Here is a 22326-nt window from a genome sequence, read left to right as displayed (position 1 = left end):
TTTCTGGTTCGTTACTTTTGGAAAGTCCCAACCGGTCTATTTATTACTGAATACACTTGGTTCTGCCACAGACGAATGTGTTTTCACTACATGTTTTGGACAGAACGCTACTGCAGAATCGAGGATTGCCTTACGACAACATGCGTCTGGGTTGCCCAGGATGTGATGTGGCGTTGGAAGAAGTGGTTGCGCATAAGCGTTCGGCACTGGACACAGCCTGAGCACTACACCTCAACAAGGGATTCTTAAAGGATGCCGCCCCGGCGTTAGGGGAGTACTGGCTTTAATCCTTTCTTGTTATCGCCGAGGGGAGACTCACATGCTCTCATGAGTTCATAGACCTTTTCCGGGCAGCCTTCAGGACGCTCCATCCGATAGTCTTTTTCCAACAGCTCGTACACTTGTGACAGATCAATCCCAGGATAAGGGGACATGCCATAAGTGGCGATTTCCCACAGCAAAACACCAAATGCTGAATGAAGGGAAAAAAAGACAAAAAAAACCAGGAAGAGGTGGTTGAAAATCTTGGAAATTTATTCAAGGCAAAACCAAGCAGGCCTTCTGCAACACCCTTCAGCAAGTTATATAAAAATATAAAAATAAAAAATAGTACAGCCAGGCACTGCACTAAGCCCTGGGATAAATGCAAGGTAAATAGGTTAGACATAGGGAACGTGTTCCCTCTCCCACGTTGGGCTCACAGTCTTAATCCCCACTTTACAGATGAGGGAATTGAGGTACAGAGCAGTTAACTGATGTGCCCAAGGTCAAACAACAGACAAGTGGTAGAGCCAAAATTAGAACCCAGGTCCTTCTGACTCCCAGGCCGTGCTCTATTCACTAGGCCACGCTGCTTCCCTATCTCCTCCGACTCCTACGCTCGACAGCACCCCAGACGCTAACGCGTTCTAGCAAGCCTCTTCCCGGCACAGATCCGAGATAGGACAGGGTAAAATTAGACTTTAAATTATCCACGGCCTCAAACCAGAACGCTCTGATAGAAGTAAAGAGCCTTCAAATCTTGTTAAACATATCATGAAGGGAAGTCACACTAGATTAACCCAAGCTGCCTTTGCTGGGCACTAGGTAGCCTCCTTGGAACTGTGACAGACCAATCTACACCTCAGCTCTTTCGGGTTCCATGTTACTATTACAAAATAAGTACTTTATGTCACGCTACGCTATGGGCCTCCATCGACTGTATGCAGGATGCGGGAAGCAACAAGACTAACAATGGGAGGGTGAGCAGAGAGACGTGAATGCATTCAGCTGTATCGAGAGGCAGTAGTTCTCAAATAAAAGCACGCTTCGCGCACGTGGGTCAGCCGACTCATGCGGGTGAGGAGCAAACCTGTCAGCTCTCTGCCAAAGCAAATCTGATCCCTAAATTTAGAGTGAAATGATAAAGTTGGAAAGAAGCGAGGAAAACAATCGGTACGCACGGACAGCTCCTTGGTAAAGCATTCCTTCCTTTTTTTTTTTTCTAAAATTGCATTTAAGCGCTTACTATGTGCCAGGCACTGTACTAAGCGCTGGGGTAGATACACGGTAATTGGGTTGGACACAGCCCATGTCTCACATGGGTCTCACAGTCTTAAATTCCATTTTACAAATGAGGTTGCTGTAACCCAGAGAAGTGAAGTGACTTCCCCAAGGTCACGCAGCCAACAGGTGACAGGAGCAGGGATTAGAACCCAGGTCCACACTCTATCCACTAAGCCACACTGCTTCTATTTGGGACTAGAGAAGGGAAGGGGTAGAGGGAAGGTGTGGGGGGGGGGGGAGGGGAGGGGAGAGGAGAGAGAGAGAGAACGAGAGAGAGAGAGTGCAGAAAGCCCAAGAAAAAAACAAAGTTCTCCAATTTAGATTTGACTACTTTTACTAGCAGACACGCAGATCCTTACCCCACACATCCGACTTAATGGAAAATTTATTATAGGCCAGGCTTTCCGGTGCCGTCCATTTGATCGGGAACTTGGCCCCAGCGTGGGCGGTGTAGGTGTCCCCCGTCATTAATCTGCTCAAACCAAAATCCGCTACCTTCACCAAGTGGTTTTCCCCTACAAGGCAGTTTCGGGCAGCCAGATCCCTGGAAGACAACAAAGATCTGCTGGGTGAGGTCCCAGGCAGCTTTTCAGCTTTGGATGTTGCCAACATATCTGCATCAACCACAACATTGACAGAGAAGAGTTGGGCTAGTTTGCCCCGAACTGCTTCCTACCCTCTTCCCCAGATTTGACTGCAGTGAAGTTGCCCATTTTGGAATCCCTTTGCCCCACCCAAAATGCCCTCTCTCCTTAAAAATCAACCTTCTTTTTCTACCCCATTCACCCAGCGATGAGTGCCCGACAATCTGCCTCTTGGAAGTAAAGTGTGAAATCACCAGGCAAACCAGATAAGAGACTGCTCAGCAGCAGCAGATTAAGGAGATGACCGTTTCTACTTAAGAGAACTCGGTCGTCGGCAATCGTAGAAAAATTAAATGCAGAAAAGTTGAACTTAATAGGATTTTGGAAACGCATCTTAAGTCTGACTGAACGCAGAGGGAAGAAACTCAACAGTGCAAGGCAAATCAAACGTTGAGAAATCTCAATTTACAGCCTCAGAGAGTTTGCTTTCTTGACTGACGGGAGCATCTGAATCGGCCTCTCGTGTGAGCCTAGGAAATATGTCGTACGAGGAGCCTCTAGCATTTGACCACGATACTCTTTTTCCTCACTATGAAATCTCATGTTCGGATTTCATACTTCAGTTAATTGGGTGGGAAAGGTCACCGCCGTGGCATGGAGAAGAACACCGGGTAGAAAATAGACCAGCAAAGCCCATCAAGCCTCAATCGAAGATATGTCATTCCTCTGCTAGGAGACGGACCATTTCCAGAGGCAAGGAATGCAAAGCACCAACATAATTGCAGCACCCTTTGAAGGTCAAAACTCTTCAGCCTTTAAAACAGCAAAGATGCTTAATTTGGCGATGGAGACGATTCAGATGATAGTGTAAACATCCCCGAACCAAATGACGAGGAAATGAGCAGAGAATGAAATCACGATGAAAGGGCAAAATAACAAGCTTGGCTGCTAGGCGTGACTTCGTGTTCAGGCGACGCCGAGAGCTCTGGGAAGAGGTCATTAATGCTGAACGCTGGCCTCAAAGGCACAATGGGCACTCTATTTCACGGGGAACTGTGATTATTAGGAAGGAAACCTTTTATGAGTCTTATTTAATATGCCACTTAATCCGGAACGGCCCAGAATTGAAATATCCCTTACTCCAGGGATTAACCACTACACTGGTCCAGGGCCCAGGCCTTGCCATATTTAGACCTGGATCTGTGCCCAACAAACAGTGTTAGACCAGGAAGCCTGTGTGCGTTTTGGTTTCGAGGTTCGACAACCAGCCTGGTCCCGGAGTTGGAATCTGTCTTTCACGTGGGCGGGGAACGTGTCTGTTTATTGTTATATTGTACTCTCCCAAGTGTAGAGTACAGTGCTTTGTACACAGTTTATATTATCAAGGGCCGTCGATTCGTTTCCGATTCAAAGCGACTCTATGGATGTATTTTCTCCAGAACGAACTGTCTTCTGCCATATTGCACAAGCTAAGCACTCAATAAATACGATTAAACGAATGAATGCCTAAAGAGCTGGAGGCTTTGAGAGGGAATGTCCCGCCACGATGCTGAGGCTTTTTTTTTAAATGGCATTTGATAAGCACCTATTATGTGCCAGGCACTTTCCTAAGCGCTGGGTAGATACAAGCTAATCAGGATGGATACGGTCCCTGTTCCACACAGGGCTCGCAGTCCTAATCCCCATTTTACGGATGAGGAAACGGAGGTCCGAGGTCACCCAGCAGACAAGTGGCAGAGCCGGGATTAGTACCCAGGTCTTTCTGACTCCAAGGCCCGTGCTCTGCTTCTCTAAGGGGATCAGGGGCTGGTGGGATTTTGGAAGCAGTGTGGCTCAGTGGAAAGAGCCCGGGCTTGGGTGTCAGAGGTCATGGGTTCGAATCCCGGCTCTGCCACTTGTCAGCTGTGGGACTGTGGGCAAGTCACTCGACTTCTCTGTGCCTCAGTTACCTCATCTGTAAAATGGGGATGAAGACTGTGAACCTCACGTGGGACAACCTGATGACCCTGTATCTACCCCAGCGCTTAGAACAGTGCTCTGCACATAGTAATAATAATAATGCTAACATCCTTAATATTTGGGGGTTCTTAGCACGGCCAGGAGTCGGAAACTGCCTTTCATGCCTGGAGAGCTAGAGGATTTCAGAGGGAATGGCCCCTCACGATGTTGAGGCTTGTGGGTACATGGGGTGCTTAGCACAGCTCCTACCTGTGGATGAAGTTTTTCTTCTCCAGATACTCCATAGCTGATGAGATCTGAGTGGCCATGTACAGTAGCACCACAGCGTTCACCTCCTGCCGGTTACACTCTCGCAGGTAATCCAACAGGTTCCCATAGGTCATGAACTCGGTGATTATATAGAACGGGGGCTCCCGGGTACAGACCCCTGCGGAATGAGACATTTATGCACTCCCCTTGGCCAACTGGGTTTTGACTGAGCACCTCCTAACCAAGAGGGAACAGATTCGTGGCGTCTGACTTTGGGGAATTTTTCTGAACCCCCTCCCCGCCCCAAATTCCAACTTCTAATGTCGGAGTCGGTGGGAACCCGTGTTTCAGGTACAGGTTTTTAACAGAGAGATGCCACGGATAGCCACGGCCTCATGTCGGCTCATGGGCTGCCACAGAGGTGGTGGCTGCCACGGAGATCAGAAGGCAAGACCAGATCGGGAACATCTGCCCGTCGGAGGCCGAGATCACAGTTATGGGGGAGAAAACCCTTTGTAAATCACTGAAGAGATGTTTTCCCCATATCTCGAGACGCCTCTTGAAAACTATACTTCGACGGTTAATTTTAGATTTCCATGTCCCAATTTTTTTTTTCGATACTAGCACAAGTAATAACAGATGAACACGCAAAAAACCCACGTCTCCCTCTTTCAAACGCTGAGTCTTGGGAGAGATTAGCTGTCAGAATTTGAAATCTTCCCATGGTAAACAGCTTTTCTGTACCTTAATGGAACCCGTATCACCCCAGAGATTTTAATTAAAAGTTCCTCCGCTTGGAATTTTTCTCACTTACCTAGTAATTGTACCAAGTTAGGATGTTTGATCTCTTTCATTACTGCAGCTTCTTTCAGGAACTCTTCCACCTCCATAGTGTCCTCCTGCAGGGAAGAGGAGAAAAAGTTTCAGTCAAGGAGAAGTAGAAGAGGGAAAACTGGTTTATGTAAAGTGTCAAGCACAGCTCTGAGTTGCTTTTCTCCACAGTCACGATGCATCGGTTTGCTGGTGGCGAGGCACAGTCTGTTAATCTTTTGTATTGCCTTTCCCATCACTCACTCTTAGCACGAATGCCTCCTCTTCCACCGGGCAAATCTTCTTAGGGGTGTAAGTCTGCAATGGCTGCTAGGCAGAGTGAATACGGTTCCACGATATGGCATACTGTATAGGTCTGTGCCGGATGGAGGGTCACAATAAAACTGCTCAGCACTACCCCGAATCCAAGGCCCTACTACCGATCGAGGGAGAAGGCCTCAAAAGAGCTGTTCTGTATAAAAGATTTACCCATCAGTTTACAACCCGGCATGGAACTCTCTCAAGAGGGGAAAAAACAGCCCCGTGTATTCGGAAAAAGTAGTGTGGGAATGAGAGAGGTGACCGGGGGAAATATGATTCAAAACAGGGCAGAAATAGGACACACGGACCTTGTGATTGTTTCATTAGAGGACTCCCTGGAGAAGCCTCTAATTCTGAAATGATCTTTAGAGTTCAATAAACAAGGCCCAATTGAATACGGCAAATTGTTATAGATTAGACACTAATGGAGGAAATAAAGAAGTCATTAGATTCCCAAATTGCTACAGTCTTTGCACGTTTGGGCCGATGTAAAGAGAATTCCACTTTTTGGGCGGGTGGGCACTCTGAGTTCATTTTGTTGATTTCCAGTATCTGCAGACTACTTTCCACTTTGAAAAAACTACTTCGGTTGAACAGGTGAGGAGGTGCCAAATGTCCCATCAACCAATGGTATTTATTGAGCATTTACTTTACGCAGAGCACTGTACTAAGCGCTTGGGAGAGAACAACACAAGGAGTTGGTAGACAAAACCCCTGAGCTTACAGTCTAGAAGGATCAGCCTTCAGCCCCCTCACTTCCCCTCCTCTCTTTGACATACCTTATACGTAGCTGCGCTTACCAACTTTTTAAATAATAATAATTATGGTGTTCGTTAAGCGCTTACTATGTGCCAGGCACTGTTCTAAGCACTGGGGTGGACTGTGAGCCTGTTGTTGGGCAGGGATTGTCTCTAGCAGCGTGGCTCGGTAGAAAGAGCCTGGACTTGGGAGTCAGAGGTCATGGGTTCGAATCCCAGCTCTGCCGCTTGTCAGCTGCGTGGCCGTGGGCAACTCACTTCACTTCTCTGAGCCTCAGTTACCTCATCTGTAAAATGGGGATTAACTGTGAGCCTCATGTGGGACAACCTGATGACCCCGTATTTACCCCAGCGCTTAGAACAGTGTTCTGCACATAGTAAGCGCTTAACAAATACCAACATTATTATCTTTTGCCAAATTGTAAGCGCTTAGTACAGTGTTCTGCACACTGTAAGTGCTCAATAAATACGACTGAATGAATGAATAAGCAAATCAGGTTGGACACAGTCCATGTCCCACTTGGGGCTCACAGTCTTAATCTCCATTTTAGAGATGAGGTAACTGAGGCAGAGGGAAGTTAAGTGACTTGCCCAAGGCCATACAAACACCTCACACCCCTTGCCCTCCGTTCTCCTGGATTAGAACCCGTTGTGGATGCCTTTTTCTCCACCTGGAACCTCATCCCTCTTCAACTTTGCCAAGCTCTATCCCTCCCCTCCCATGAAGCCTTCTAAAAGTCCTCTACACTGTAAGCTCGTTATGGGCTGGGAATGTGTCCATTTATTGTTGTATTGTACTCTTCCAAGAGCTTAGCACAGTGCTCTGCACATAGTAAGTACTCAATGAATACGATTAAATGAGTGAATGAATGAATACTATTACCACCTCTACTAACGTAGGATGATGTCATGGGAAACCCAGCTCGACAGCCTCTCCCAGCCCTCCAGCTGAACCAGGGAAAGAGACCTGTATCCCTGACATTTCCGCCCCCCCCCCACTGGTATTTGTTAAGCACTTACTATGTGCCAACATTGTCCTAAGCAATGGGATAGATACAAGCTAAGCAGGTTGGACACATTCATTCATTCAATAATATTTATTGAGCGCTTACTATGTGCAGAGCACTGTACTGAGCACTTGGAATGTACAATTCGGCAACAGATAGAGACAATCCCTGCCCATTGACGGGCTCACAGTCTAATCGGGGGAGACGGACAGACAAAAACAATAGCAATAAAAAGAATCAAGGGGATGTACATCTCATTAACAGAATAAATAGGGTAATAAAGATATATACAAATGAGCAGACGAGCACAGTGCTGAGGGGAGGGGAAGGGAGAGGGGGAGGAGCAGAGGGGAAGGGGGGGGAAAGGGGGCTTAGCTGAGGGGAGGTGAAGGGGGGGGCAGAGAGGGAGCAGAGGGAAAAGGGGAAGCTCAATCTGGGAAGGCCTCTTGGAGGAGGTGAACTCTCAGTAGGGCTTTGAAGAGGGGAAGAGAGTTAGTTTGGAGGAGGTGAGGAGGGAGGGCATTCCAGGACAGCGGGAGGACGTGGGCCAGGGGTCGACGGCGGGATGGGCGAGAACGGGGGACGGCGAGGAGGTGGGCGGCAGAGGAGCGGAGAGTGCGGGGTGGGCGGTAGAAAGAGAGAAGGGAGGAGAGGTAGGAGGGGGCAAGGGGATGGACAGCCTTGAAGCCTAGAGTGAGAAGTTTTTGTTTCGTGCGGAGGTCGATAGGCAACCACTGGAGGTTTTTGTGGAGGGGAGTGACTTGCCCAGAGCGTTTCTGCAGGAAGATGAGCCAGGCAGCGGAATGAAGAATAGACTGGAGCGGGAGATACGGCAGGAAGGGAGATCAGAGAGAAGGCTGACACAATAATCCAGCCGGGATATTATGAGAGCCTGTACCGGTAAGATAGACGTTTGGATGGAAAGGAAAGGGCGGATCTTGGCGATATTATAAAGGTGAGACCGGCAGGCCTCGGTGACGGATCGGATGCGTGGGGTGAATGAGAGAGCCGAATCAAGGATGACACCAAGGTTGTGGGCTTGAGAGACAGGAAGGACAGTCGTACCATCCACAGTGATAGGGAAGTCGGGAAGAGGACAGGGCTTGGGAGGGAAGATAAGGAGCTCAGTTTTGGACATGTTGAGTTTTAGGTGGCGGGCAGACATCCAGGTGGAGACGTCCCGGAGGCAGGAGGAGACACGAGCCTGAAGGGACGGGGAGAGAACAGGGGCGGAGATGTAGATTTGTCCAATCCATGTCCCAAATGGGGCTCCCAGGATTAATCCCCATTTTACAGATGAGGTAACCGAGGCACAGAGAAGTGAAGTGACTCGCCCAAGGTCATGCAACAGACAAGGGGCAGAGCCAGGGTTACCCTTCTCTTCAAAGCTCCCGCAAATCTGCACTCTTCTCAGGAGAATGGATACTGACTAGTTAAAATTCCTGACCAGTGCATGAAACTTACTCAACAAACATCCTTGTAGCGTTACTAGAATAGATACTCTGAAATAATCTTTTAAGAGGTTCGGTCAGGCTCCATGAAATATGCTGACTTAACTTTTCCCGTTTTGGTCTCCTGATGTCATTTTAATCCAGTTCACTACTGAAACAGGACCAATGAGGCCCTTGACAGTTTATTGTTGCTCAGAGCAGTCCTCTGAGAGACAAGATTAGAAACTCTGTCAAAACAGTACAGTACGTTTAACATCGCTGAAACGTCACTGGAGGCTCCCGTGGGGTGGCTTAGTGGCTACAGCATGTCCCTGGACCTTCAATTCTTTGGGGGTCAATCCTGTGCATGAGAAAGCTCGGCAGAACATTTGGGATTTAGGCCTAAAGTGATCTGATTTGCTGGGATGGCACTCTAAGATCGGAGCACAAAAGCCACTGGGTTACGGCACTCGGGAGCTCGGTGCTGCGCCTCGCTTACGGAACTGGTAACCCCAGGATCTTGCTTGGTCAAGGGGACTTTGCAGACCTACTTCTCCAACCAAGTCTTTTTTGATGTTTGAAAAACCAAACAATAAATGAGCCCCAGTGAAAAGGGCTTCACATATTACCAGCTCCTTTTCTTTAGATTGAAATAACCATCTGAGGTGGCTATGAGAGAAAAAGAATACAAATCCCACAGTGATGCAGGGAAATCTCTCTGGGCAACAAATATTAAATAATCCCCTAGTTTTCCTTTTCAGAAGCAGTGTGAGCTTGCTTCCCCCTGCTGGTGTCAGAAGCAGACCTTTTATATTTTAAACCGTCAGCTCTGAATAGCTCAACTTTTTCCTTTTTTTTTTTTTTGGTACGGAGAAACTTCTCTTGCTTTTGTCAGAATTTGGGGTATTTTAAGACAAAATAATACTTTGGGTACATCAGATTTTTCTTTTATTCACACCTTCATTTTTAGCAATTTAAGAGTCGTCTTTCTTGTCTGCTATTCCTGATTTCTTTTACCTTATGAACATACGCAACATCCGGACGGAACTGGTGACACAGACGATTATTATAGGAAGTAACTGATCTGTCAACCCTGCCTTTGGATCCTAGCCAAAGCCGAAATGATTGGAGATTTATGATCGATAAAAGGGGCACAAAGGGCAAAATGAGGGGTCTTAGCCTATTCTGGAGAATGGAGCAAACAAGACAGTCTTCTCTTTGGAGGTGCATTTGTTTATTGGGAGGATTAATTTCCTCTGGCTTCTCTAGGAATTTATTCCTATTAAGAGACTGAGCCCCTTGTGGGCCAGGGACTGTGTCCAGCCTGATTAACTTGCATCTAACCCAGTGCTTAGAGGAGTGCTTGGCACATAGTAAGCACTTAAGTGCCATTACTATTATTATTCCCTTTTCCCCAGAAAAATCAATCACAACAAATATCTTTCTGGATATCCGCTCCAACTCATAATTTGGCATTTGAACACTCACACCCAGGAAATTCTTAAAAGGTCAACAGCGCCCAGGGCTAATAATAACTGCGTTATTAATTAAATGCCTACTATGTGCCAAAGTCCGTGGCTATGGAATTCTACTTTCTGCCCAAGGCGTCCACCCTAAATGGGATTCCTGTCATGCCAATCAACAATGGTGAAGCAGCGTGGCTCAGTGGAAAGAGCACGGGCTTTGGAGTCAGAGGTCATGGGTTCGAATCCCGGCTCCGCCACTTGTCAGCTGGGTGACTGTGGGCAAGTCACTTAACTTCTCCGTGCCTCAGTTCCCTCATCTGTAAAATGGGGATTAAGACTGTGAGCCCCCTGTGGGACAACCTGATTCCCCTGTGTCTACCCCAGCGCTTAGAACAGTGCTCTGCACATAGTAAGCGCTTAACAAATATCAACATTATTATTATTAATGGTGGTTCATTCATTCAGTCGTATTTATTGAACGCTTACTGTGTGCAGAGCAATGTACTAAGCGCTTGGGAGAGTACAATATAACAATAAACACACCCATTCCCTGCCCACAACGGTTCATGTGAAAACAACATTTGACCAAATGATCACTCTTTATTTGAGATCATCTGTCCCCCAAGAAACAACAAGTACTGGGAATGCATCTATTTATTGTTATAATGGACTCTCCAAGTGCTTAGTACAGTGCTCTGCACACAGTAAGCACTCACTAAACATGCCTGAATGAATGAATTAGTGAAGAAGGAGAGAGGTGGGATCTAAGCCCTGAACCAGGTTGGACCCCGATCTCAGCTATCACGGGAGCCAGGAAGGGAAATACGAGCCCCGCTGTAAGTTATCTTCTGAAAAGTACAATTGTCCTCTTCTCCAGATTCAGGGCACACTGCAAATAACAACTGTGATATTTGTTAGGATCTTACTATGTGCCAAACTCTGTGCTGAGTGCTGGGGTGGCCCCAGTACAATCAGATCAGACTCTCAGTCCCTGTCCCACCTGGGGCTTGCAGTCTGAGGAGGAGGGAGAACAGGTATTTAGTTTCCATTCTATAAATGAAGAAACAGGCACAGAGAGGTTAAGTGACTTGCCCATGGTCACGCAGCAGGCAAATGGGATTAGAGCCAAGGTCTCCTGACTCTCAGTCCTATGTTCTTTCCTCTAGGTCACAATGCAAAATTGCAAATGCTAAGCCCCTAGAATGGGCAGTGAGTTGATTTGCTTCTCTTCTGTAATAACCGTAACTTGGAGGCATTCCAAAAGAGAAATTTTGTAGTTAAATCACAGGGGACAGTGGCCCTGCGGGGTGTTATGAAGCTCTCAGAAGGACCTGGGTTCTAATCCGGTCTCTGCCAGATGTCTGCTGTGTGAACTTAGGCAAGTCACTTCACTTCTCTGGGCCTCAGTTCTCTATAAAATGGAGATTGAGACTGTGAGCCCCGTGTGGGACATGGACTGCGTCCAACCTGATTAACTTGTATCCACTTCAGCACTTACTACAGTCCCTGGCACACACTAAGCACTAACAAATAACATTTAAAAAAAAATAATTAGGTGTCCTGGGTAGGGAGTCCAACAATCACAGTTCTCCACTTCAAAGCCCTACTGAAGGCTCGCCTCCTCAGACAGGCCTTCCCAGACTAAGCCCCCTTTTTCCTCTGCTCCCCTCCGCTTCCCATCACCCTGACTCGCTCCCTTTGCTCTGCCCGCCTCCCTGGCTCGCAGCACTGGTGTACATATGTACACATTTATAATTGTATTTATTTATATTAATGATACATATATCTATAATTCTACATATTTATATTGATGCCTGTTGCCTTGTTTTGTTATCTGTCTCCCCCCTTCTAGACTATGAGCCCATGGTGGGCAGAGATTATCTCTATTTGGTGCTGAATTTTACTTTCTGCACACAGTAAGTGCTCAATAAATATGATTGATTGAATGAATGAATGAATGAATGAATGAATGAATGAATGAACTACAAAGGGAGCAGAAGCAGGGGCTGGGATGGGTGATTAATAATTATGGTATTTGTTACACACTTATTATGTGCCAGGCATTCTACTAAGCCCTGGGGTAGATACAAGCAAATCGGGTTGGACACAGTCCCAGTCCCACAAGGGGCTCACAGTCTCAATCCCTATTTTACAGATGAGGTATCTGAGGCCCAGAGAAGTGAAGTGACTTGCCCAAGGTCACACAGCAGACAAGAGGCAGTATCAGGATTAAAACCCATAACCTTCTGACTCCCAGACCAGTGCTCTATCCACTTCACCATGTGGAGCAGCAGTCCCACCAGGACCGACGACAGGCAGAGGCGTAAGAACAAAAGTAGGGGTAGAGACACCCAGGTGTTATTGGGTGTTTATTAATAATAATAATAATAATAATAATGGCATTTGTTAAGCACTTACTATGTGTGAGGCACTGTACTGTTTCTTTTTGACTATTACACCCCTGCTATACTAATGCACAGCACTGGGATTGAGGAGAGTCCCAGCTTTCCTCTGATCTCCAGGATGATCACAGACAAGTCTCTTAACTTCTCTGGGCTTCAGTTGCCTCGTCTGTAAAATGGGTACAAGATAGATTGTGAGTCCAATTTCCCCTATCTACAATCTATTTTAATGTCTGCCTCCCCCTTCAGACTGTGAGCTCCTTGTGCCCTGGGACCGCGTCTCCTAACCTTTCTATACTGTATTTTCCCAAGCGCTCAGTACGGTATTCTGCCCACAATCGACTGATCATATTTACTGAGCACTTACCGAGTGCAGAGCGTTGTTTTAAGCATGAAGCATTATGCTGTAGTGAATGGAGCACGGGTCTGGGAAAGAGAGGGTCATGGGTTCTAATCCCAGTTCTACCACTTGTCTACAGTGGTAGACAAGTCACTTCAACTGGGCAAGTCACTTCAATTCTCTGTACCTCAGTTACCTCATCTGGAAGATGGGGATTGAGACTGTGAGCCCCATGTGGGACAGGGACTGTGTCTAACCTGATTGGCTTGTATCCATCCCAGTTCTTAGTACAGTGCCTGGCACACAGTATGCACTTAATACCATTATTATTATTATTATTATTATGACAGAATTGGTAAGCGCCCAATAAATACCATCGATTGATCGCTCACCATTGTGACCTTGCTCTTCCCACCACTGCCTTCTTCCCTCACGTTTTGATCGGACTTCTAATTAGCAGTAATAATAATTGTAGCATTTGATAAATCCTTACTATGTGCACCGTACTAAGCACGGGAGTAGAGAGAAGTTTATCAGGTTGGATACAGTACCTGATCCACGTGGGGCTCACAGCCTCAATCCCCATTTTACAGATGAGGTAACTGAGGCAGAGAGAAGTGAAGTGATTGTCACACAGCGGACCAATGGCAGAGCCAGAATTAGAACCCGTGACCTTCTGACTCCCGGGCCCGTGTTCTATCCGCTACGCCATGCTGCTTCCCAGTGTACACTGCCACTGCCATGGGGGTGAGCTGCCCGCCTCCAGCTTGCTGGCAGTAGTGATTAGTAGCAGCCCCGAAAGCAGACTAGCCAAGCTGGAGCCACTGTGGGAGAGCAGCATGCCGGTAAATACACATGGCGCCGGCCAGGCATGGGTGAATTATGCGTTGGCGGCAGGGGCTGCTGCCTTTCTGGCTCTCGCCGGAGCTGGGCGTGACCAGCTTCCCCCGTCCTCCCTCTGGGGCTCTGTGAAGGGGGACCACCGCCCGCCTCGCCCCCAGAACCAGCAAGGGCCCAGCACCGCGGGTCAGGAAATCTCGGCCGTACTTCCCCGCCAGCTACGGCCAAAAGGCTGCACCGATGGAGCTCACGCTCCCGTCGGCTTCCCGGTGAGCGGAGGGGAAATTCCCTGTGGGGGGGATTAGGAGCGGGATGCAACGACTGGCTGGGGTTTGAGGTGGGTGTGTCCGTGCAGCCCTGGACAATCATCCTCCACTCCTCCCTCCCGACATAGACCGTGCCCTGCCCGGGCACCCCACAAAAACCCAGAAGGAGCAGTGGGCAGAGAGGAGAATCACCTCTTCCTCTCTCCCCTTCCTCCTTCTCCTCATTTTCTTTTCCTCTCTTTTCCTCCCTTCACCCAAGCTTGCTGCTCGGCCCCCAAACTCAAAATGAAAAGTGGAGCCTCTGATCAGGGTTCACCAGCACCAGTTATAGGTTACGGAGATGTGTAATAATAATGTTGCTATTTGCTAAGCGCTTACTATGTGCACAGCAGTGTTCTAAGCCCCGGGGTAGATACAGGGTAATCAGGCGGTCCCACGTGGGGCTCGCAGTTAATCCCCATTTTACAGATGAGGTAACTGAGGCACAGAAAAGTGAAGTGACTTGCCCACAGTCACACAGCTGACAAGTGGCAGAGTCGGGATTCGAACTCATGACCGCTGACTCCCAAGCCCGGACTCTTTCCACCGAGCCACGTGTAAGTCGAATCCTTTCAGAAACGTCTGCTTCTGCTCCCATAAGGAGGAGCCAGTTCTTACGGAGGTAAGGCCTCCTCTGGTCTCTGGCAATGGCCTTTGGTTGAATTTACTGAGTTTTTCCAATCCTCACCATGAGTCGCTTCCCTCCATTTTCCCATGTGGTTCAGTAGACCTCCAATTCGGATAAAAGGAAGTGAAAAATAAAACAGGTCAACACTAGAGGCCACTCTATCCTTATGAAAAAGGAACAGGGATTCAACACCTCCAAAGTCCAACAGAAAATTAGGCAAGCCTCCCTCCGGACCTTAAGTATTTCCAATCATTTCAAAAGCAAGCGTGAAAGCTTGAATACCATACACACAATGCACTGGGTGAGGGGGCTACTCAATCATGCGATCGTATTTACTGATTGTTTACTATGTGCAAAGCGCTTGTTGGACCTGTCAGGGGACAACTGGGTGTGAAGGATATTTCCCTTCAAAAAAACCGATTTTTTTCTACACCATATGACTTCAAAAGATATTTTTCCACGCTTCTATTGCACATGAAAGTTTTCAACCTCCTTCTATCTTTCACTCCAGTACCGATCTCACAGAAACCATTTAAAATCAGTCAGAACATAGGAAGGGATAACTCAGAAATCTGATTTTCCCTTCGGAAAATCCTACCCCATAAACTCCGCAACGGACCTTCTCGTGCAACAGAACATTCATTAGTCTCAAAAGGCTTTTTTTCAGAATGAAAAATATGGCTCAGTTTTCGGGCAAATTCAGGGCACAAATCTCAGCGGCAAATCTCACCTCTACCCAAGGGCAAAAAGAGCATAAACAGTTAAGTCCACACCCAAAATCCTGGCAACACCAAGGACTGAAAAGTACAATTAACAGGCCCAGATGAACCACTCAGACTCACTGAAGAGGAGACATCTTCTAGTAAGGCCCCCGCCTAATGCTGCTACGCACTTAATAAAATTTAAATAGGGGCCCCTCAACAATTCCCGCTTAATATACGGAGTGCACCGTGCAAACTCGGACCGTCTCTGCACTTACCTTTAAGGTTTTTACAGCCACCGTCAGGCTATATTTCTTCCATACGCCTTCGTACACTTCACCATACTGCCCGCCTCCTAACTTGTGCTTCATGGTGATATCTGTCCGCTCAATTTCCCACTTATCGTAGTTGGGAGACACTCCGTAGATGGTGGGCTTGTTCCTCTTGGGAGCCGGGTAATGTAAAGTGGTAATCAATCCATCTGCTACCGTTGAGTGGTGGTGGACCAACTCCGCCAGAGTGTTAAAGCGACTCTCCGAGGAGACGTACAGCTGGAAGAAACCAAGGAGCGGCATTCGTTCGGACCAAGATGGCACGATAACCGTCATCATGATCAAAATGGTATCTGTTAAGCGTTTACTATGTGCCAGGCAACGTGCTAAGCGCTGGGGTGGAAACAAGCAAATCAGATTTGGATACAGTCCCTGTCCCACGTGGGGTTCACAGTCTCGATCCCTGTTTTCCAAATGCCCAGAGAAATGAAGTGACTTGCCCAAAGCCACACAGAAACAAATGGCGGAGCTGGGTTTGGAACGCACGGGCTTCAGACTCCCAGGCCCGTGCTCTACCCACTATACCATACTGCTTTTTCAAGCACCGAGCCCTAGCAAGGACAGGTGTCCTAAAATCTCCATTTAATCCTTTCAAAAGTAAACTTCTCTTTCCCGTGATCTAGTACTCTAAATGTCCATTTATCTAGGCGTTAACCAACCGGAACTGATTTAAATGACAAGAAAAAGATTGCATTTCACAATCAATAGTATTCTTTGAATGCCTATCGTGTGCAGAGCACTATACTGAGCATTTGGAAGAATAAGTAGGGGAAAGAAATGAGAAGCCAATGGAGCTTTTGAAAATCGGAGACAATGCAGGAAAATGATTCAGGCTGTGGAGAGTAACAAAGGCTGAAGATGGGAAAGGTTGGAGGTCTCCTCTCTAGATTGTAAACTCGTTGTGGGCAGGAAATGTGTCTGTTTATTCTTGTACTACACTCTCCCAAGCACTTAGTTCTCTGCACACAGTAGGCACTCGATAACTTTGATTGAATAGATAATTGAAAGAGAAACTAGAAAGAAGGCTGGAAAAGCCATCTTATTGAGAGGGGATGAGAACCAGAACCAGGGAGATGGCTGTCTGGGTGGAAAGGAAGAGGAGGACTTGAGAAAGGTTCTGGAAAAAAGAATGAGCAAAGTTTAGCAACCAATGAATGGGAGGAGGATTATCAGATAGCGAGGAGTCAAACATGATACCAAGGTATATGGTGATGGTGTAGACAGGTCTTGGGAAGTAAGGAGGAGCAGATTTAGGTGGGGAAGATGAGGAGTTCAGTTTTACACATGTGCAATTCAAGATGTCGTTCATTCATTCAATCACATTTATTGAATGTTTACTGTGAGCAAAGCACTGTACTAAGTGCTTGGGAGAGTTCGACCTACCAATTGACAAACATTCTGGAGATGTTCTCTAGGCAACAAGAAATCTCCATTTGGCTAACAGGTACTTGCAAATTATAAGCCCAGGTCAACCCAAAGAGTAAAGGCCAAAAATACCCAATACATAAGACAGCACTTTCTATGTAAGTCCCCTGGTTTTCAGATTGACAGAAGAAACATGATCAAAAACAGGCTTTTCAGACACCAGAAGTTATAAATTGGATTTTCTGCTTAGGACCTGTAGCCGTTAACCTGGCTGGATGAGAGTCTTTTAATCGACTAATCCATCAGTAGTATTTACCGTCTTTGAGCAATTTCCAAGAACAGAGCCTGTGCTAAGCGACTGTGGGCAGGAAACATGTCTATCAACTCTGTTATACTGTACTCTCCAAGGGGTTAGTACAGTGCTCTGTACTCAGTAAGCACTCAATAAATAATTATTACTACTAATAATAAATAAATATTGAGCACTTACTGTGTGCACAGTACTATACTATGCATTTGGGAAAGTAGAATACAATATAACAGACACATTCCCTGCCCACAACGAGCTTACAGTCTAGAGGGGGGAGGCAGACATTAAAATAAATAAATGGAATCCACAAGAGGGGGAAACCGAGAGGAGACAATAAGGAGATGTCTCCCTGATGCAACAAATGAATATGAAAAAGATTTTCACCTGGGAATTGCTTTTAACATAACAAACCTTTGGGGGCCCCAAACTTCCTAATTCGATTCTTAGAAACGGGATTCTCTTCCAGAGACTGTACTTGACTGAAAGCACAGAGCGAAGGTAGCTTTGGATTCCTGCAGGGTCACCAGTCTTGGCAGATAACACTGCTAATGTTCTAACGGGCCATTTTCTTGGCTAGCTACATCTTTTGAATTGTTCAGAGGGGCGGTCTGGTTTAGTATATGTAGCCGGCTAATTTTCTTCGAAATGGCTGCACATAAGCCTCAAAGTGAACTGCTTTAGTGAGAACTCAAAGAGCCACATGTAAGGACAGATATTTAGTCCTGGCGAAGGAAAAAAAAAATATTTGGGTAAAGCGGCTGCAGGATTATCCGCAAGCACAATTTTTACTTATAGCTATCGCTAACATTTACTAAATACTTACAATGTGCAGAGCATCGTACTGAATTATGGGGTAGGGAAATCAAATTCAGCATCAGTCCCTGTCCCACAAGGGGCTCACAAGATCTCTAAGTGAAAGAGGAGAGACAAAAATGAGATGATAGTCTAATGAACAGTAATGACAGGTTCAAAATAACACTTCAAAAATATCAACAGAAAAACTTGTTAACTAAACACTTCTTTGGAGGGGGGAGTAGTCTTTGGGGAAGTCACCGCGCCAGACAAACTGTTCCTGGTGAGAAACAGCCACCGATAGCCTAAATAGTTCTCATTTTTCATTTATTCAATCGTATTTATAGCGTGCTTACTGTGTGCAGAGCGCTGTACTAAGCGCTTGGGAGAGTAAACAGCCTGGGCTTGGGAGTCAGAGGTCATGGGTTCGAATCCCGCCTCTGCCACTTGTCAGCTGTGTGACTGTGGGCAAGTCACTTAACTTCTCTGTGCCTCAGTTCCCTCATCTGTAAAATGGGGATGAAGACCGTGAGCCTCACGTGGGACAACCTGATGACCCTGTATCTCCCCCAGCGCTTAGAACAGTGCTCTGTACATAGTAAGCGCTTAACAAATACCAACATTATCACAATATGACAATAAACACATATTCCCTACATTTTTGTGATGGGTTCTGCCTACCATCCATGCCAGCAGGGGCAGAGGGGGTTCAGGGGCTACAGAGTTGGGGTAGCAGGATGGGGGCGGCTCTGACCCTCTGGCTGCTTGGTCCGGTCCTTCTGCCCCTGCCTCTCTCCGCCCGCCCCTCCCTTTTTGGTGACCTACTTCACCTTCCCTTGTCTTCCTCAATGGTAGCCAAAACCAACATTAATTTGATTCTTCCCGTTTCTTCTCCCTGATCACAGTCCCCTCCCCTTGTTTCTCATTAATCAGGGGAAAGGGGACAGGAAAAGAGGAAATCTGTCTGTTCCAACCACATGCTCCTCGGGGTACGGAAACCTCTAGAAATATACTGCCCAGCGCAGCAGGCCAAAGCCGGTTCTTCCAAGCTCACCAGGGAGAAAAGACGCATTGCCCCGATTCTCCAGGTGGCAGTGAAATTCTGCAGAAGAGCAGATCTCCCTCAGGTACTAGGAGCTCAAGCCCTATCCGTCACAGAACACGAATAGTTCCCCCTAAGCCCTGGTTTATAAAGAATTGTTCTCGGAAACTTTATTTCCTTACAGGCTACTTTGTTAAAGAGAGTTCAGAGAGTTATGGCTGTTTCGTTTAATGGGCCAACTTTATTCCTTCTCAATAATTAAATTGACCATTCCTGTAACTTAGTTCATTTCTCAGCATAAAATTTACATACTGAAATGTATTAAATATTAACACAACCCTGCTAAAAAACAGCCTGTACATTCTTTTCCTGGACTTGTTCTCATATTCAAGTCTGCTGTCTCTCTCACTTTTCCTCACATAATAATTGCGGTTCTTGTCAAGCACGCTTCTAATTTCTGGGGAAGATACAGGATGATCAGGACGGAAACAGTCCCTTTCCCACCCAGCGTTCACAGTCTAAGTATAGGAGGGAGAACCGGTACTGAACCCCCATTTTACAGATGAGGTAACTGAGGCAAAGAGAAGTGAAGTGACTCGCCCAGGGTCACACAGTAGGCGCACGATGGAGCCGGCATTGGAACCCAGGTCCTCTGACTCCTGGGTCCGTGCTCTTTTCATTCATTCATTCGATCGTCTTTATTGAGCGCTTACTGTGTGCAGAGCACTGTACTAAGCGCTTGGAATGTACAATTCGGCAACAGATAGAAACAATCCCTGCCCAACGACGGGCTCACGGTCGGGAACAGGGGGACCGAAGCCACGCTGCTCCTCCGGGCTGGCATCGTGTCGATGGGCTACATTCTACACCGAGAATTCATGGCATGTAAGGAGAAGACAGTGAAATTAGCAGCTGTGAATGGCATCTTACTTATGCTCTGCAGGAAGTTCTATAAACATTCAGAGAGCGTTTCCAGGATGGCCTCTTTCTAATCTTTCACCCAACCTGAAAGACACTTGTCAAATAAATTCACCAAGAATCCTCTTTACTCCTGACAACCAGACCCAGAGACTTAACTGAGCTTAGACTCCAGCAACCTTTGCTGACAGGATGCTGCTGTCACGCTTCTTAAAGACCCTGTTTACAGGCTGTTTTGCTGAATGCCTACGCTCCCTCTAGGTAGTTCTTTACCATAATGCAAAGCAGTGTGCTAAGCACTGGGATGGCTACAATGCAATCAGATTAATTACAATCCCCATCCAACCTGGGGGTCACGGGCTAAGGGGGAGGGAGAACGGGTACTGAATCCCCATTTTGCCGCTGAGGAAACTGAGGGCCAGAGAAAATTAAATGACTTGTCCAAGGTCGCCCAGCAGGCAAAAGGTGGCGCCAGAATTAGAATCCAGATCTCCCGGCTCTCAGTCCTTTGCGCCTTCCCTGAGGCCCTGCTGCTTCTGTTCTGAAAAGTCATCAGGAAGGTTTGCTTTTCTGGCATTTGTTACGCATTTACTATGTGCCAAGCACTGTACTAAGCGCTGGGGTAGATACAAGCTAATCAGTTTGGACACAGCCCCTGTCCCGCATGGGGCTCACTGTCCTAATCCCCATTTTACAGATGAGGTAACTGAGGCCCAGAGAAGTGAAGTGACTTGCCCCAAGTCCCGCAGCAGACAAGCGGTGGAGGCGGGATCAACGGTAATTATGATACTCGCTACGTGCTTACTATATGCCAAGCAGTGTTATAAGTGTTGGGGTAGATAAAAGCTAATCAGGCTGCACACTGTCCCTGTCCCAAATGGGGCTCACATTCTTTATCCCCATTGTACAGATGAGGTATCTGAGGCAGAGAGAAGTGAAATGACTTGCCCAAGGTCACACAGCTGCCATGTGGCGGGGCCGGCATTAGAACCCAGATCCTTCTGACTCCTACACCCGTGCTCTACCCACTAAGCCACGCTGCTTCTGAACTTAGTTCACTTCATTCTCGGCCATTTTGCCTGTTCAGATTATCTTCAGGCTCTAACCCAGACTCTCCGGCCTCACCTCTCAAGGTGAATAAACTTAAAAACCCACGACGCTGCGGCTGACGAGCTTTGTGTCCTCTAACGCAGCTTTCGTCCAAATCAGGTGTGTGTCAACTCAACGTATCAGACGACTGCCACGGCTAATCAAATGAAAACGGAAAGAAAGACTGTCCATCTCTCTCACGGAAAGGAAAAGAGAAAAAGTTGACAAAGACTGCATAGAACTGCTGGAAAGCTGATACTCTACACCTCCCTTAACCCGGGGGAGACCCACTGCCAAAAACCCACAACCCAAAGAAAAAGAAATCGAATAGCCATCCCCCTTCAAGTTCTACCTTGTCGCCCGAGGGTCCTAAGATTGGGAAAGAATGAAATAATAAAGAAGAACTATGGAGTGATAAAGTCCCAGGGAACTGGATTTCTGTGAACTCCAAGAGTTTCGAGCAAATGGAAAAAACGGATTGCTCAATTATGTTGCTGAGCAGGGGCCTGGCCCTTCAGTGTTTCCAGCTCCAAACAACAAAAGCTCTCAGGAACGGGCTAGTGGCCCAGATCGGTCGACTCTGGGTGGGTTGGCTGGAAAGTGTCATTTTGCAAACCCTCCTGAATCACCCGGGGGGAGAACAGAGGGGAGAGAGGAACACGAGCCAGCAGGGTGGAGGCCGGAGGAAAATCCTCGGGGAGCTTATTTGCAGATCCGCTGTATTCCAGGGTGATTTTTTTTTTTAACGTTTAGCTAATACAAAAAACAACAATAATGAAATGCCGTCAACCCCGGCCTGCCCCTCTTTCCGCCCTTAAACTTTCCTCTGGAAACTTGCAAAAGGGCTGAATCGAAGCTCCGCTATGTCAGGCGCACTTTCAGGCCAACGGCAGTTGTTGCGCACATTTTTGCAATACCTCTCCCCCCCCCCCACCCCCGATGCTGTTTTCACTCAGTCACAGGATATGATCCCACCAAAGCCATTCATCCCGGCTGCAATACTCGCAGATATTAAATTCCTCGGTCAGGCTGACTGACGGCGAGGAGCCTCCAGGCGCGCAGGCGGCTGAAGGGAGGGTCGTTGGGGAGGGGGAAAGGGAAAGGGGTTCGGTTCGGCCAGAGGTCCAATCCGT

The 22326-nt window shown here is 47.2% G+C and overlaps 1 protein-coding gene across 3 annotated transcripts in view; it reads right to left on the bottom strand.

Annotated features, from left to right (window-relative positions):
- ABL1 (ABL proto-oncogene 1, non-receptor tyrosine kinase) overlaps positions 1-22326 on the bottom strand; it is a 139933-nt gene that overhangs the window by 7397 nt on the left and 110210 nt on the right. For all 3 annotated transcript variants that reach the window (XM_001507100.5, XM_029063644.2, XM_003428372.4), the window contains 5 exons: positions 15624-15896; positions 5152-5236; positions 4338-4515; positions 1905-2089; positions 320-472 (listed from right to left, as the gene is read on the bottom strand). In XM_001507100.5, coding sequence (XP_001507150.2) covers positions 320-472; positions 1905-2089; positions 4338-4515; positions 5152-5236; positions 15624-15896 — 874 coding nt within the window. The remainder of the gene's footprint in view (positions 1-319; positions 473-1904; positions 2090-4337; positions 4516-5151; positions 5237-15623; positions 15897-22326) is intronic.

The sequence above is a fragment of the Ornithorhynchus anatinus genome, chromosome 4, assembly GCF_004115215.2.
Source record: "Ornithorhynchus anatinus isolate Pmale09 chromosome 4, mOrnAna1.pri.v4, whole genome shotgun sequence".
Lineage (NCBI taxonomy): Eukaryota > Metazoa > Chordata > Mammalia > Monotremata > Ornithorhynchidae > Ornithorhynchus > Ornithorhynchus anatinus.
The sequence above is the reverse complement of the archived record's forward strand: the minus strand, read 5'-3'. Positions and strand labels throughout refer to the sequence as shown.